Source organism: Rhinoraja longicauda, chromosome 1 (assembly GCF_053455715.1).
Source record: "Rhinoraja longicauda isolate Sanriku21f chromosome 1, sRhiLon1.1, whole genome shotgun sequence".
In the NCBI taxonomy this organism is placed as follows: Eukaryota; Metazoa; Chordata; class Chondrichthyes; order Rajiformes; family Arhynchobatidae; genus Rhinoraja; species Rhinoraja longicauda.
Genome location: NC_135953.1, coordinates 123345912 through 123362655, shown reverse-complemented (window position 1 = coordinate 123362655; position 16744 = coordinate 123345912). Strand labels below are relative to the sequence as shown.

General features: G+C 40.0%; 1 protein-coding gene across 7 annotated transcripts in view; it reads left to right on the top strand.

Annotated features, from left to right (window-relative positions):
- dclk2a (doublecortin-like kinase 2a) overlaps positions 1-16507 on the top strand; it is a 272233-nt gene extending 255726 nt beyond the window's left edge. For 6 of the 7 annotated variants that reach the window (XM_078405988.1, XM_078405981.1, XM_078406002.1 and 3 more), the window contains 2 exons: positions 7102-7344; positions 15632-16507. In XM_078405988.1, coding sequence (XP_078262114.1) covers positions 7102-7281 — 180 coding nt within the window. In that variant the 3' untranslated portion in view covers positions 7282-7344; positions 15632-16507. Of the gene's footprint in view, positions 1-1253; positions 5432-7101; positions 7345-15631 lie in introns of those variants that run through there. The other variant, XM_078406003.1, reaches the window with a different exon arrangement.
- The last annotated feature ends 237 nt before the right edge of the window (positions 16508-16744 follow it).

The window sequence follows — 16744 nt, the reverse complement described above, 5'->3', positions numbered from 1 at the left end:
GCACCAGAAAAATGATTTCTACCAATACTTTTCCTGATTTCAGCCAACAATTCAAATGAAACATGACCTTTGGGAATTAGAGAGGTTCCAGGTGATCATGATTTATTTGAATTTGCCTTGTGAAAAGCACAGTGAGGTGGTCTAAAGTCTTTGCACGCCTTAGAAGGCCTCAAATGGAATTGTTCACGCAACCTCTCGCAAAGGTCACCATTTGTCGACAAATCTGGATGTCATTCTGGGCAGAACTTGTGCACACCTGAGCAAGGCGGGACCAAGAGGTGGATTGTTGGGTAGACGACATGTGGATGCAGGGGTGTGGTACTTTGTGATGAAGTGTGGTGGGCGGAGTGCTGTAATAAATTGGTCCCTTAGGATAGCTCCTGAGGCGAATAAGCATCAACGATGCAATGAGTGCCAGGCCATTGCCACTATCTCAGAATGCATCACAACATAAGAGTGGAGAAAACACATCTACAAAAACAATGAAGTACTTTAGATTTGCCACTATCTCAGAATGCATCACAACATAAGAGTGGAGAAAGCACATCTACAAAAACAATGAAATACTTTAGATTTGCCACTATCTCAGAATGCATCACAACATTAGAGTGGAGAAAGCACATCTATAAAAACAACCAAGACTTTAGATTTGCCACTATCTCAGATGCATCACAACATAGGAGTGGAGAAAGCACATCTGCAAAAACAACGCTGACTTTAGATTTGTCCATTCAATTCCCCTCATGTGCAAATTAGTTCCAAATTATGTTTGATGCATGGATAATCAAAAACATAATTTTCTGTACCATTTTCTGCCACAGAAGAAAGGATAAAGAATTACATACAATGTCCGTTTTTCCTTCTTAGAAATAGGATATTCTACTTTGCAACAGGATGAGCTTAGCAGCCAGCGATGAACCTATAATCAGCAAAATGACCCAACTAAAACATAGGCAAGAGTGACTTCTTGAACTGTCACCATTTGGTGGTTAATGCATCATTTCAGAGCTCATGGCAGGTGTTCGTGTTAATAAGATCTAAGCACAGCTCTGCTGCATAAAGATGATACAGCAGACGGGATAGAGAAAGGATGCCTTAGGTTTTCATACAGTGCTAGAGTATGATCCTACTCTCCATGTAAGTAGTTGGAGATTGTTTAGACTTAGATTTGTTTGGCTTTTTAACAAACATTTACTTATTTATGAAAATGGCCCTGATATCTTTTGTTTTTGTATGTTTTATATTTTTGACAGTTTGAAGTATAAGAGGGAGAGGGTGAGTTCCAATCCTCACACTGAGACACTGGATAAACCTGGAACAGCATCATGGTATACAACGCCATGCCCTAACAGGGGGACTATTCACTAAATCTCAGCCGGTCCACATTTGCATGGCCTGTCGCCTTGTGCCTCACAGCTCTTTTCTAAACCTTTCTCAGCTCACAAGGCAGAAACTTTCATGGTGTGGATTCAGGCTGATGGTATCGTACTTGGGAGAGCACATACTTTTCTGTTCTGTTGCTCATGCTGGATTAAGTTCACCTCAGACTCACTCGAGGCTCAAAAAATTCTGGACTGCAGAATATTTGACAGAAACTCCAGAAAAAATCTACCACTTAATAATCCTCACATGGAGTCTTGATTTGAAAGGCCAAACTATATTAACAACTGCACGTGGACAAGAGTTGGTTTTAAAATAAACACTGGCATTAATAATCGAAGAAACCAAGAACTTCCAAAAAAGGAAGACGACCTGAAACTATTTTAAGTAGGCAGAGTGGTCTTTGAGTGCCATCTGGTGTTAGCAAGGCTGAATTGGAAGAGTTGCTACGTCAAAAGCTTTGCTCGAAGTTCTTTGCTTTCCACTAAACTGATTCCTTTTTTTCAGAAATGGTTAATTTAGCCTGATTATTACAGTGCTTTGCATTATGTAATATGTTCATGTGAATGCTTGGTTCTCCAGGATAAGCTAATGTGGTCCGTGTGTTTTTTTAAAAATTTGCAGAGATACTGTATTATCTGGTAAAACAATTGTATTTCATCAACCTTTTAATTAAAGCATTTTCTCGGGAGCCAAGTATTTTGCATGTTACAATAAGGTATGAGCTGCAAGGATTGTTCTGTTATACAGCCATGCAACATTTGGAGAAGGGCTTCTTCATCTCATTTCACTTTAAATGTTTTAAACTATGTACAATAGCCTGCAAATGTAAATAAACCCGTAAAACATCTATGCAATTGGCACATTAGAATGAAAAAAGTATAGGATTTGTCAGCACTTGGACAAACACCCAACACAAGATACGATCTACAAAGGAACAGCATTAAGTTTTGTATTTTGAGTAAAGTGTACAAATTGGAATCTCTACCCAGCAGGTGGTAAAATTTTAAAACATTCATAGTGGGATCAGCAAACTGATTTTAAAATGCTTTTGCAGCCACATTTGTAGTGTGTTTTCCTTTAGCTATATAAATATGGATGTGTACGAAATGTGACTAGTTGCTATCTGTGTGCTTCTTCCCCCGTATCTCTGACCCACACCTGTATTGTTCCTCTCTGACTGGTCCCACGCAATGGCATGTACTAACCGCATCAGCACTGCTCACATTCCTGCTGCACTCACACTGCTTCTTCCTCTTAAAAAAACAATTTCAAAATTGGGGCAGAGGAGAAAAAAAATGTTTTGAATTACTCCTACTTGTCTGCTTGATTCGTAATCCAGCCAACCATTTAACGCGTAGCTGGTGAATGTTTTGACAAAGTGGATGAACTCTGTTCCATATTTCTGCTTTTGGAGATATTCTACAGAACAACATTGTGCAAGGAGGTGTGCATTATTTAGGAATCCAACCAGTCTGAGTGCCAGAACTGAGAGATAGGGAGTGTTGTGTGGCAAACCATATTAAGATGCTCATCAGTCTGCATTTAACCCTTTAGCTCTCCAGGGTTCAATTAGTTCCTGGGACATAAAAGATTGTTTCTACCAGCTCTAAATAATAGATAAGGTCTTTAAATGTGCACATTCAAGGAATATTCGACAATCCTTTTTTAGACATACTGCAAAATTATGTTCTATCTGATACTGTGAAGAAAGTGATGCATTGTTCTAAAATTCATTATCCTCGAAATAAAATAGGAAAGCGTGTTCAAGATGAAAAATATACCTTGTGGCACAATATTACCCCAACTGAAATGAAAAACTGTAATCTAACATGCAGTTGTAATGAATGTCAAATTGTTATAGTAAGGTTACAAAGATAGAATGATTTCTAGCTGTACTTTCAACACATGATCATGCACTAGTAATTCGTCTTTTGATACCCTAGGCAACAATAATTCCACATGCAGCAATTCACAGAATGACTTTGTGGAAAAATAATAACTTTATTTTGGCCGTTCTAGTCATAGGATTTTAGATTAGATTTTGAGGCTTGAGGAAGACATTGGCATTTGCAGAGCACTGGAATTAGTGTTACTGAATCTATCCTTCATTTATGCATTACAAGCAATCTGATCAAGTCATGTAAGCAGAGGTGAAATAATGGTTCTCTTTGGCAGAGTTTTAGATTGAATCAATTGGTATTATTCATAATTGGAAAAATGTTTTAAATGTTTTTCAGGAATGCCAAGAAATTGGATTTCACAAATTGGAAATTGGTGTGCCATGTGCACTGCATCAAATATTAATACACTGCAAAAGCAAAATCATTAAATTAGTCAAAAACACATTAAAAACATTGCTGTGATGCAGAATCCTCTGCCATTTCCCATATGAGCTAACCCCCACATATTTTCCTGCTGATCACCAAAAAAGGCATCAGTCAAACCCTACAGGAACTTTCTCCATGGAAGCTGCAGCATAGCTACATTAGAGGCTGCTATAACGTTCAAGCAAACATGAGCATGAAGTGGGGGAGGTGGAAACAGCATTTGCCTGTGTGTGTCAGTACCGACAACCCCAGCCATCACTGCCACCCCCTCCCCTCCATGTTACCATCTACCATGATTGAGTCCTGTACTCTGTGTGTCCCATACTACTGCAAGTTTTGGGCTAATCAGAAGACAGAGATCACAGTATGTGTCCCTGATGTACATAGTATATTTTTTTAAAACTGATCACTGATAGAGCTTCAAATATCCTAGGCATTGAAAATTGAGACTGTCAGATGCTGTATGCTTATCATCAGCGTCTGAATGGATACCCCTTCACTGAAGTCTCATTTGCAAAGACAACACAAAGTGTTCCTAATTTGAGTATGGGAATTCAGTAAAAGTGATACATTGCGTCCATAAACACCAGTTTTGTCGTAAAAACAATAGATGCGCAATTGGCTCCAGGAAAAATGTCAGATATGTTCAGGAGAATTGTGCAAGAACATCCCACGTCCAATTTTCTGAAGTGCATAATTTAAATTGGAAATTATTGCTACAGTGACCTCACCGGGATTAAATTGGTTCTTTACACATTGTGAGCATGAGACGCAGGCAAAAAGAAACAGTGGTATGAAACCTCACAGCATTTGCCTTGGTTCCATCATTGTTGAACAGATTGTATTGCATCTGTCATAGAGTCATACCGCGTGGAAACAGGCCCTTCAGCCCAACTTGCACACACCGACCAACATGCACCATCTACACCAGTCCCATATTGCCTGCATTTGGCCCATATCCTTCTAAACCATATCCTCCTATCCCTATATATGTCCAAATGTATTTTTAAACTTTGTGATAGTACCTGCCTCAACTTCTTCTGGCCCTTGACTCATACCCACCACTCTATGTGTAAAAATGTTGCCTCTCAAGTTCCCATTAAATCTTTCTCCCCTCACAAACCTTTATCCTCTGGTTCTTGATTCCCCTACTCTGGGTAAAAGCATTTTGCTATCTATTCCTCTCATGATCTTATACACCTCTGTACAATCACCCGTCATCCTCCTGCTGTTCAAGGAATAAAGTCTGCTCAACGTCTTCCTATAGCTCAGTCTCTCGAGTCCTGGCAGCATCCTTGTAAATTTTCTCTGCAACCATTCCATCTTAATAACATCTTTTTTATAACAGGATGACTAAACCTGAACGCAATACTTCAAATGTGGCCTCACCAATGTCTTGTACAATGTCTTAATCCCTCTGAGAATTCAAATAAATGATAGGCACCTTAGTATAAGCCACTGTGATAATGTTGGGATGCCCTGGCATTTCATCAGTGTTTCAGGAGGGTGTTACTAAACTTTCTATTAATGGACGTATAATTCCAGAAAATTACAATATAAAAGTCACTAAAAATAATTTGCTCTGCATTCCATAGGTCCCAAATATCTTATCTCCTGGCAGATGAGTATTAAATGGTATCATTCAACTAACATGCCAATCCAAGGGACATCAACTCTGTCAAGTGAATGGAGATCGTGTTTCTTTTATCTTTTAGCCAATATTACCAATATTACATTGCTGATTGTAAAAACTTGGTGCATGCATATTTGCATTTCCAAAGATACAAACGTTTCAAAAGTACTTAATTTGACACATCCCAATCTTATGAAGTGCTGTGTATTTATAATCCCATTCGTCTGTCTAGTGATGTAATAAGTTGGTAGATAATTGAGTGCAAACATGGTTTTCCTATATATTTGTAAATACTTTATGGAGAGAATTACAAAAAGCTGCATTCATTTGCAACACTAGTTTTGCCAGACTGTTATATTATGTATTTTTCCCTGCCTCTCTTACTACAGTCAAGGTTTGCACCAATGTATGTAATAGCACAGTATTTGAGCTGCCATTCTTTCAGCACAAGCCCTTCATGCCCATTCCATGAATTGCAATTAATTTAGAATGATTCGTCACATTTTCACATTCATATAAAGTCTTGCATTTCCACACCCCTGATCTTCCAAAACTTCCATAGTGTTCCATGCCCCAACATGCCATATTCAAATATCATTACCTAATCATTCCATAACATCATCCCATCCAAATTTCATTGTTTATTTTCTAGTTGTATAATTGCATGCAAAAACACTCTTGCAATGTTGCTCATTGTTCTGCAGCACACCACTGTTTCTATAAAAGTACGGTGATCCACTGTAGCTCCATTCTATCTGAGGTCACTCCCTCTGGCATCTCACTACATGCTCATAAAAGTTTCCTGAAAAACTTTGCCTTAATCATCAACAAACTTTTTCATTCAGATCTCTATCATGTTTAAGTATACAAGGAAAACAATTGAAATTCAGGCTGTGTTATCATTATTAAGAATGTCATCCCAGTAGCAGATATAGCCTCACTCTGATATCTCTAGTGACTGATGAGAATTGAAAGTAATGGCTCTCGAGGATTCCTGTGGTGCTGACAATGCAGGGCAGGACATCATGTGATTGCTCCCAGAAGTATCATTTCCATTCATGGCTATTTTCACACCTTGTTAACTGTGCTGAGATATTGTCTACCATTTTAAAGACTTGATAGAAATGTAAATTGTAAATGGATTTGTGTTCCTGCAATTCTCCTCCAATACCTCAAGAGTAGATAGGCGGAATTTATTCGTGATTGGTGCAAATTGGTGAGTAATCTATTTTTCTTCCTTTTGCTTTTATTTCCTTACATTTCAGTGGTGATGTGTGTATTATAGCCAGTCTTCTATTATGCATTACCATTAGTTTACCATATGCTTTCCACACACAAAGCAACATTAATGCTCTGTGCACCCATGGAATGACAGTACTGCAGTGTAAGCTTGCCCAGAAATCTCAGTGATGTTGAAGTATGGCTAAAATAATGTACACCTCTGAGTTAGACCATTTTGAATTGCTGCTCCATTAATCAAACAACCTGTTAGTGATTCACATGTACATCATCTAAGATGCATTCAACTAGGTACATAATTTTCAACAAACCAAATTGAATTTGACATGTCGCCCTTCAAATGCACACTGTTCACAGTTTGGAGAAACGTTAAGAAGCTCACAAAGAAGATGAATCTTTGATACTCTTCTTTTCTTTATTTTGTGTTAATGTGATCCAGCGATTCAAATTTTTAAGAACATCAATCCTTTGTATATTTTTACAAAACTGCTCATTCTGTCTTCCCTTTTTATTTTCCAGTACACAGCTCTCGATAAAGAAAGTCAGATATTCAGTGGTAAGCCCCAGCGAGATATTGAAGGAGTTGGTATGGAGCAAATATCTCAACCCTGTCCGGACGAAGATCCCTCCGCGTCCGGGTCCATGACCTATCTCACTCATTCATCTGTGTCAGTGCTGGCCCCTGCACCTCCTGTCTGAGCATGCTCTACAGGCCTGAGTTACCCTCAAGGAAATTAATGTATTGTGCTTTCTACAAGCATGGTAATTTTTTTAAACATTTTTTTTTTAAAACCTCTTTAAAGCAACTAAAATTTAAAGAGAACCACATTAAGTTAGTTTTAAACAAACTTGCTTGTAAATTATTGGTTTTGTGTCAAAATGCTATCCGCCACCCTCCTGTAACCTGCGAATTGTATTAGGGAATCAGGACTTCTAAACTCACTGGAGTTTACAAGGATGAGAGGGGATCTTATAGAAACATATAAAATTATAAAAGGACTGGACAAGCTAGATGCAGGAAAAATGTTCCCAATGTTGGGTAATCCAGAACCAGGGGCCACAGTCTTAGAATAAAGGGGAGGCCATTTAAAACTGAGGTGAGAAAAAAGATTTTCACCCAGAGAGTTGTGAATTTGTGGAATTCTCTACCACAGAGGGCAGTGGAAGCCAAATCACTGGATGGTTTTAAGAGAGAGTTAGATAGAGCTCTAGTGGCTAGTGGAATCAAGGGATGTAGGGAGAAGGCAGGCACGGGTTATTGATTGGGAACGATCAGCCATGATCACAATGAATGGCGGTGTTGGCTCGAAGGGCCAAATGGCCTCCTCCTGCACCTATTTTCTATGGTTCTATGTTTCTATGACTTCTCAGCGACGAATGTGGGAGTGAGATTGAGTTCTGCTACGAGAAGCTGTGAGTGAGGTTTGACACAGGTTTAGATGCTGTGTTACCATACTGTTTTTCCAAAGATACTTCCACTTTTCAAACCCTCATCAAGTAAACCTCTTATTCAATTAAGCTTAAACACTGTGCTGTTCAATAAATGAATTGTATCTTCTTATGGGATAAAGGAGAGAACCCTATGGCTGGAAATAGTTCTCATCTCCTTATTGGGTTCAGCAGAGTGGTTTTATTCCTATAGTGACTACCCGGTTCTCCTGCCATAACACCATCAGATTCTTTGCAGATCCTCAGCAAGAGAAAGGCAAACACAGCATTTCTCAGTAGTGGTGCCATTTCCCCTAGGGTCCCTACTGGTTTCCTGCTAGGAGATATTCCCAGCAAGTTTCAGAATCACTCATTAGAGAGCCAGTTTTAAAAGAGGCAAATCAGCACATGGCTGTTTTAAAATACCATTCTTCATTGGGGGCAGTACCTGATAAATTAGCATTCCTTCATATATGGGGCAGCTGATCTCACACTGATGAGGAAATCCTAGTTCCAAACTAGAACATAATCTGGTCATTTTAGACGACGGCTTCTAATTTGGAAACAGCAATCTTAAATAGCCAAATTGTCTTTCATTGTAACAGTTTCAATAATGTGTTAGAAAATGCAGAGCAGGCGCCATCACACTGAATTGCAGACCAATTACAAAACTTTGAAATGCTTAGGAAGGACATAAACAGCAGAGAAAATTATCATATGTAAATTTGAGTGCTTGGCAGTGTTAGACCCCTAGTGTTCTCAATATGCACCTTTGTGATATGATTATACCTTGGCTCATTGAGAACTACATTCAGCCCATTGAAACAGGTCTGTTCAACTCACTGGACTCAATCATCATCCATCACCAGGAGAAGAAATTTGGCCACTGTCAGATTCTTTATAGATCCCCAGTAAGAGAACGTCAAACATAGCTTTTCTCTGCAGGTGTGCCATTACTTCTTTGTGGAATGTGCCATCATTTCTACTGAGTATATTAAATTCCTAGTGCTTGAGGAATCTGCTTCAGTATATTCCAGTGCAGTTCATCGCAAGTATCCAAGCAAGAGTCTCAGGTATGAATGAGGGAAGGTTGTAGCGAATGAAAGGCAGAGTCCCCAGAGCAAAAAATAATCATTTACAAACCTCCCAAATGTGATTAGTTTGGCAAACAATCAATGAGGTCCATGTGCCAGTAAATGTGCGATACCCACACAAGCACCAGGATTCACACCTGAAGTAGCCATCTATCAACAGTATCCATGTTTTCCACAGCTCAAACAATCCCATACATCTCATACGCACCTTGCTGCCGTTGATTTGTTCACTGGATCTGTATTCCGGATGTTCTGGCATCTGCATCCAAGCTCAGGTCGCTACCTTGCAAACTCTGACTTCTGCCGTCATAGCACCCGATTCCACTGCTTCATATATGTAATAACATACAAGGAGACCATTCGACCCATAGGTCTATGCCGGCTCTCAGAGCAACTTCATTAATCATTACTTCCATCCCCCCCCCCGTTTTATCCCTGCACCTATTGCCCCTTATGTGTCCTACCACCCACCTATCCTAGGGGCTAATGTACCTTCCAACCAACATCTTTGGGATGTGGGAAGAAACCAGAGCATCCAGTGAAAACTAATATAGTTAGAGGGAGAATGTGCAGGCTTCAGCACCAAGAGCTCAGGGTCACTGGGGCTGTGAGGTGGCAGAATCATCTGCTGTACTACCATGCCATCCATTTACCGAGAGTTTCGAGCCGGCGATGACACTCCAGTGATCGGACATCCTGTAGATAACTAGATTTGCTGTTGCCTCAATCCTCGGTAGTGGCAGAAACCCTGAGGGCTTTCTCAGAATGAGAGCATTCACGTTCCCACCACGACACCACCAGCAGTGCCCTTGCCTTTCAGGGTTGAGAGGGAAAAGTAGATCAGCCATGATTGAATGGCAGAGTAGACTCAATGGGCCGAATGGCCTAATTCCTTTCCAATACCTTGTGTTCTTTTGCTGTGGGCCAGAACTGTCCCCACTCATGATAAGACAGTACAGCTAAAAATTGCTCCATCTAGACCCAGAGCTGCCTGCAATGACCTTCAAGACCACCTTCATCCCTTCCATTACATATTAACTATCATGTATCAGGTATGTAGGTTAATTGGCTGGGTAAATGTAAAAATTGTCCCTAGTGGGTGTAGGATAGTGTTAATGTACGGGGATCACTGGGCGGCACGGACTTGGAGGGCCGAAAAGGCCTGTTTCCGGCTGTATATATATGATATGATATGATATGATATCTAATAGCCTTACTGCAGCCACTTGGGTGAGCTGCATAAAAGTAACGTCAGAGGAAGTGCATGCGGGGGACGCAGTAGTGGAAGAGTCTAGGACCAGAAGGCACAGCCACTGAATAAAAGGACGTATCTTTAGAATGGAGATGAGGAGGAATTTCTTCAGCCAGAGGGTGGTGATTCTGTGGAATTTATTGTCACAGATGGCTGTGGAGGCCATGTCATTGGCTATTATTAAAGCGGAGATTCATTAATAAGGACGTCAAAGCTTATGGGGATAAGGCAAGAGAATGGGGTTGAGAGGGAAAAATACATCAGCTAAGATTGAATGGTGGAGCAGACTCGATGGGGCGAATGCCTAATTCAGCTCCTATGTCTAATGAACTTATGGCACAAACTAAAGGAATGCTCAGGATTGAGTCATCAATGATTTCATGATTTTTGACATTTTCATACACGCAACAGTTATGTGTTCATTTGGTTGCTTTGTAATTGTGCTCAAATGGAGATTAAGATGATCAGTAGCATCTGCACCCTGCAGAAATTAGACCAAATTACACAAGAACACAAGAAAATAGGAACAGGAGTAGGCCACCAGACCCCTCAAGCCTGCCTCATCATTCAACATGATCATGAGTGATCGATATTGGCCTCAACTCAAGTGAGGGGTCCTTTTATCCCATAATCTTTCAAAAATTTCTACCGTAACCTTAAATGCTTTGACTGATCTAGCCATCTGGAATAACTGTCCCCTTACTTTGTAGATGTGTCCACTTCATTGTGAGTCTCAAACTAGTGATAATTGCTTCTTAAACATTGCAATAGTCCCAGCCTCAACCACCTCCTCTGGCAGCTGGTTCCTTACACCCACCACCCTTTGCGTGAAAAGGTTACCCCTCAGATTCCTATGAAATGCCCTCGGGTTCTCGATTCCTCCACCCTGGGCAAGAGACTCTGTGCGTCCACCCGATCTATTCCTCTCATGATTGTATACACCTCTATAAGACCATCCCTCATCCTCCTGCACTCCAGGGAATAAAGTCCCAGCCTACACAACCTCTCCCTATAGCTCAGACCCTCAAGTCCTGGCAACATCCTTGTAAATCTTCGCTGCACCCTTTCCAATTTAACAACATCTTTCCGATAACATGGTTCCCAGATCTGAACACAATATTGTAAATGCGGCCTCACCAATGTCTTATATAGCTGCAACATAACCTCCCAACTTCTATTGTCAATACACTGACTGATGAAGGACCAATGTGCCAAAAGCCTTTTTGACTACCCCTGTGACACCACCTTCAAGGAACTATATATCTGCACTCCTCGATCCCTCTGCTCTACAACACTTCCCAGAGCCCTATCATTCACTGTGTAGGTCCTGCCCACGTTTGACTTTCCAAAATGCAACACCTCACATTCTTCTGTTAAATTCCATCAACCATTCCACAGCCCACCTAACCAACTGATCAAGATCCTGCTGCAATATTTGACAAACATTTTCACTATCTACAATACCACCCACTTTTGTATCATCTGCAAACTTGCTAATCTTCACAAGGAACATTAATTAATTGTTTGGTTCAGGAGAGCTTTATCAATCCATGTGATCCCTAGCATTTGATGATGGGTGAGTGGCCAATGTGGAAATGGCCTAGCATCCAGGGAAATAGTTACATGAACTGTTGAACTAGTTATTGTTAGGCACTTGTTTGGGCACGATCCTCAGAGTACCAGTTGTTGCAAGGTCTCCCCCTCTCTGGGATCAGAGGCTGCTTCTATGTAAGGGGGCATTTAGCTGAACAGGCAGGCGATTAGCTCCACTTCCAGAGAGTTTCACGCCATTCCTGTACATCTTGCCATTCATCTGATCTGCTACTCGTGTTCCTTATTACCTTGTCATCCTCTCTCTTCTGCTGCGGTACTTCAGGCGAGAGTCATGCACTATGTCATGCAGGGTTGATATCATTGCAGGAGAACCTGTGCAGAGACCACTGTAGAACCCTGACTGGTCCAGGCAAAATAAATCTCTCTGTGAGGACCATAGTGGTGTCCCCTTTATATTCCTTGTGACATCATAAACAGGAGAGGAGGAAAATCCGCTGGAGTTCTTGGTTCTGGTGACTCAACAGTCATCTCAGTTGCAAGTTTGCTAGGTGAAGGATGTATAGACTAGGGGAATACACAAGGAGCTGACATACCATTCAATAGCATTTTGACTCTCACACTTTGTGCTCACACATGAAGAATCAACATGTGGGTGAGTGAGATACATGAAGATGCTTCAGCTTCATATCTTAACCTGATCCAATGCCATGTGTAGAACAGCTGAATATTTTCCCAATGCCCAGATTACTGACTGCTGTGCTTGGAGATAGAAGATTCAATTAAGTTTTTTTTGTAAGAATTTTCCAAGGCCTTTCACTGCTGTGTAACTTAAAAGGAAACTTTTTATTCAGTGAAACGGGAATTACGTCAGTGGAATGGGAGAGCTCCCTTGCAAATGTTTTGGGATTAATATGCCACAAACCTGGGCTGTATTGTCCATAGTTGAAGTTAAAATGTATAAAGTAGGGATTGTGTTGCATAACGTTTTTAAGGTGGATTTTTTCAAAAGTCACAGACTGCTGGCAGCATATGGCTTTCAGTCTGGATTCTCTTCAAATGGCAGCTTGTGCAGAGAGATTGCTGAATACATACATTAACGTCAAAAATGTGCAGTGCACATTGTGAATCACTTGCATATGTGGTCCTTGAATAGTGTGGGCCTCACATAAACGGTCGGGGATGTTTTTTCTTGGTCCCCTGCTGGGGAGTCCATGGTGTTAGTCATCCTCAAGTTGGCTTCTTCTTTAAGTTTTCATAGTTACAAATTATATGCACTGTTGTCTCCCATAACCTCCCTATTGTTTTCCTGAGGCCATCCCGATGCCTAATCAGTATCCTTTCCCAGCCCACTTGTTCATTCTTACCATTGCGTGACATCTTCCTCACCTAATCGCCTCCCCAGAAATGCACCCAACTCCCATGTACTCCCTGATCACCTCATGTGTTCATCCTCAGATTCCTTTCCAAAGCACATTTCCTCTGCAATCTCCTTGAAAGTCCTCAGACAATCCCATGAAAGGCACTTGGCTTAAAGCACAGGAAGCTATTGTAACTGAAGGCTTTGGACAAGCTGATATGGGCATCCAGCACAGCATCGTTTTGAGGTGCTTTTTTGTGGACATTGCGATTTTCCACATACTCAACATTTTCAAGTAGTGGAATGTGAGTTCGACTATTTGCCCATGTGACATTCAACCATTTGGGATGGACGTCAGGAGAAAAGTTTAAAATGGGGAGAGGCATGTGCGAAGACCAGGGATAAAGTTGAAGGATAGAATCATTGGGGTCAAGGGACATTGATAAGATGACATTAAGTGATAAGATGACATTGTGAGACATCTGAGAGAATGCTGCCTACCTCCTTCGCTATTTCATGCTGAGTCCATTTGGGATAGAAAAAGAAAAGATCAAGTAAAATATGCAAGGATAACAATGAACTACATTGTCTGTAGATAGATCAGGTGATTAGACATTGTTAGTACAGACCTGATCAACTGACCTGTAAACCATTTCTGAATATCCTATTTGCTAGCTTAATATCAACTTAAATATTCAGACAAATTGTTATACCAAAGTGTATACTAGTGAATACCAGAGCTAACAAGTTCCGTCCTTTCCAAGTCTGTTTTCAAATAAAATTCCTTCACATTGTTGGTCAACAGTTGAGGATAGGTTTAGATTTCACTCTGACAACCTAATTATTCAATAGGCCCTAGACTTGCTCTTCAATTTTCCTCATGCTTGAAGATTAAACACTCATTGGGTAGCCAGCTCACTTGCAGGTGAAAAAATAATTATACATGAAGAATCTGATGATACCTAGTGCATTTTTTGACAATTTGTAAAAATTGGACACCAATATTGAAAGAAAAATGCCCTCTAGCCTGAACCTTGCTTTTTATACATTTAAACAGTATCATTGGCTGCCAGTAGCTTAGCTGCTCTGATGAGATCATCAAATTTTCAACATCATACAGAAAATGTTGTAGATGACACTTATTATCAAGGCTACCACCATCTACTGTGCTGCACAATATTATCTTGATTTCTCTCTTTTGCTCAATGTCAATCAGCTGCTAGATCCAGTCTTGTTATTATTTCCAGTTGTAGCATTTGTAAGGAAACACAAGAAGGTAGGGTTTGAATGTCGGGACCGCTTGTCAGTTCCAGGGCAATTTATGTGTCAAATTATGCCCAATTTAATGTCCCTTTCCCCCCTGAGTGTCTGCTCAAATTCAAAATCTGTCATGGAGTCATTATTTTTAATAATGTCATTTAAAACCAACCTATTAGTTTCTTCACTCAAAAAAAATTTGAGCTGAATTTTTAGATCTTTTTCAGAGACTTGCAAATGAATGCAATTAGTAGAAACTCCCAACCGTGATTTATTTACCCTGGGGCAAAGAGCGATTTGTGAGAGGTGCCTACTTCTAGTACAATGTTTTTAAAAAGTAGATCAAAAGATCTCAAAACCTTGAGTGGGACTGAAGGCCATTTTTGAGTGTGATTTGCTGTATTTTGTATTGGGGGAAATATGCTAAATGGAAACTCCAGCATAGAGTTCTGGAAAATGCTGCTGATCTCTAAAATATGGACCTAGGTTTGAACTTGCTCACCATTACCTTTTATGGCCTGATTAAAAATAGAGAGGAAGTAGTTAAATTAAGTGCAACCAACTTACTATGATATCCCTGCGATGGGTTATTAGAACGCCACAAGGAAAATTATGGTGCTTTAAAGATGCAAATCAGATGTTATAAGTCAATGTTTAAATGGGTTGTTAAATTACAATGAAGTGAAAACTATATACACTATATACGTGCTGGATGATCAAAAGATAGAAACATTGGCAGGAAGATAAACAGTTGGTATATTGAAGTCATTGCAGGGCGGTTTTGCTGTTTAAGTACACTCCTTGCACAATGTCTTGCTATACATGCATAGGTCTGAGCACACTGTTCTAACAATTTTACATACATTAAGTGAGCCATTCATTGGCACAAGTAAAAGAGTTATGCCATGCAGTGGGGATCAGAATCCCTTTGGCTGACGGATGTATAAAGATTGGCCCTTACCCAGCCAAGAACAGTTGATAAATTCTCATTTACAACAATGAATAGTCTGTGAACTTCACCAAAACGCCAATCATAATTAACAGTGTTTATTATTCATTGTAAATCAAAGTGTGTTTTATTTGTCTGTTTACATTTTGAAACAAAAGCTCTCTGTGGTGGTGAAGTGGAATGGATTTGTTATGTGCAGCACTGGACAAAACACTCGAGGGATTCCAGAAATATTCCAACACTGTTTCTGGATGGACTCAAATCAGTACAAACATCTTCCTAATAAAGGCCTTTTAGAACATGTTTATCATGCGCATGTCAGGGAAATGTGATCAGTATTCTTTGGGAACCATGTTCGGCCTCACTGAATGTGAATATAAGAGTTGGAGTTTTATTTATTGGGGTAATTTATAAAAGGTATTTATAGCAGTCAAGCCTGAAAAGAAAGTGCACTAGTGTTCTAAAATGTTTAATTCTTTTTGGCTATATGTCCGATTTTCAGCAGTTATCCCATGTTACATTACAAACTTTTAAATGAGCAGTTATAACCTAGTTCTTCTACAGTTTTGAATAAACTATCCTGCACGTTACTCAAACATTGGCAAGTCTACTGCTTAACTCATTCACTACTGAGAATGCTGACTGACATCTCATGCTCTGAAGTTACTGATGCAAGAGAGTTGCTGGCCCTTGTTGGGGTCACAAGGGGTTGAGTCTATTGTAAATGAATGGCATGCTAATAAATGAATTGAGATATTTACAAAAGCATTCTTTCAGTGGAGAATGAAATCTCAATCTGGCCATCCTTGGCAATTCATTTGAGACACAAGAGACTGCAGATGTTGGAATGCTTGTTAAATTTTAGCTAATTGTAGTAGCTTGTCAGCTGCAGTGTAAAAAAATATCAGAAGAACTGGTTCCTTAAACATTGACTGAAATAAGCTTGTATTTCCTTTGTTTTTTCAGTCATTTGTTCCCATCCTTATTCTTCAGTCATGATGCTAATTTTGTAATAGAAATTCACACAATAAAAAAATCTCCTTCATCAATTACAGTATACTGGTTTCTTTCATTAAACTACCGACCCCATGCATATCTGATAAACAGGCCCAAACTGTGTAGCCTCTCTTGCCTGGACAATCCACTCATCTCTGGAATAAGCTGATGAATCTCCTTTGAACTGACTATGATGCTGCTGTATCCTTTTTTAGGTAAGACGATCAAAATTGTGTGCAGTAATCCAGGTATGGCCTTACCAACACCCTGTACAA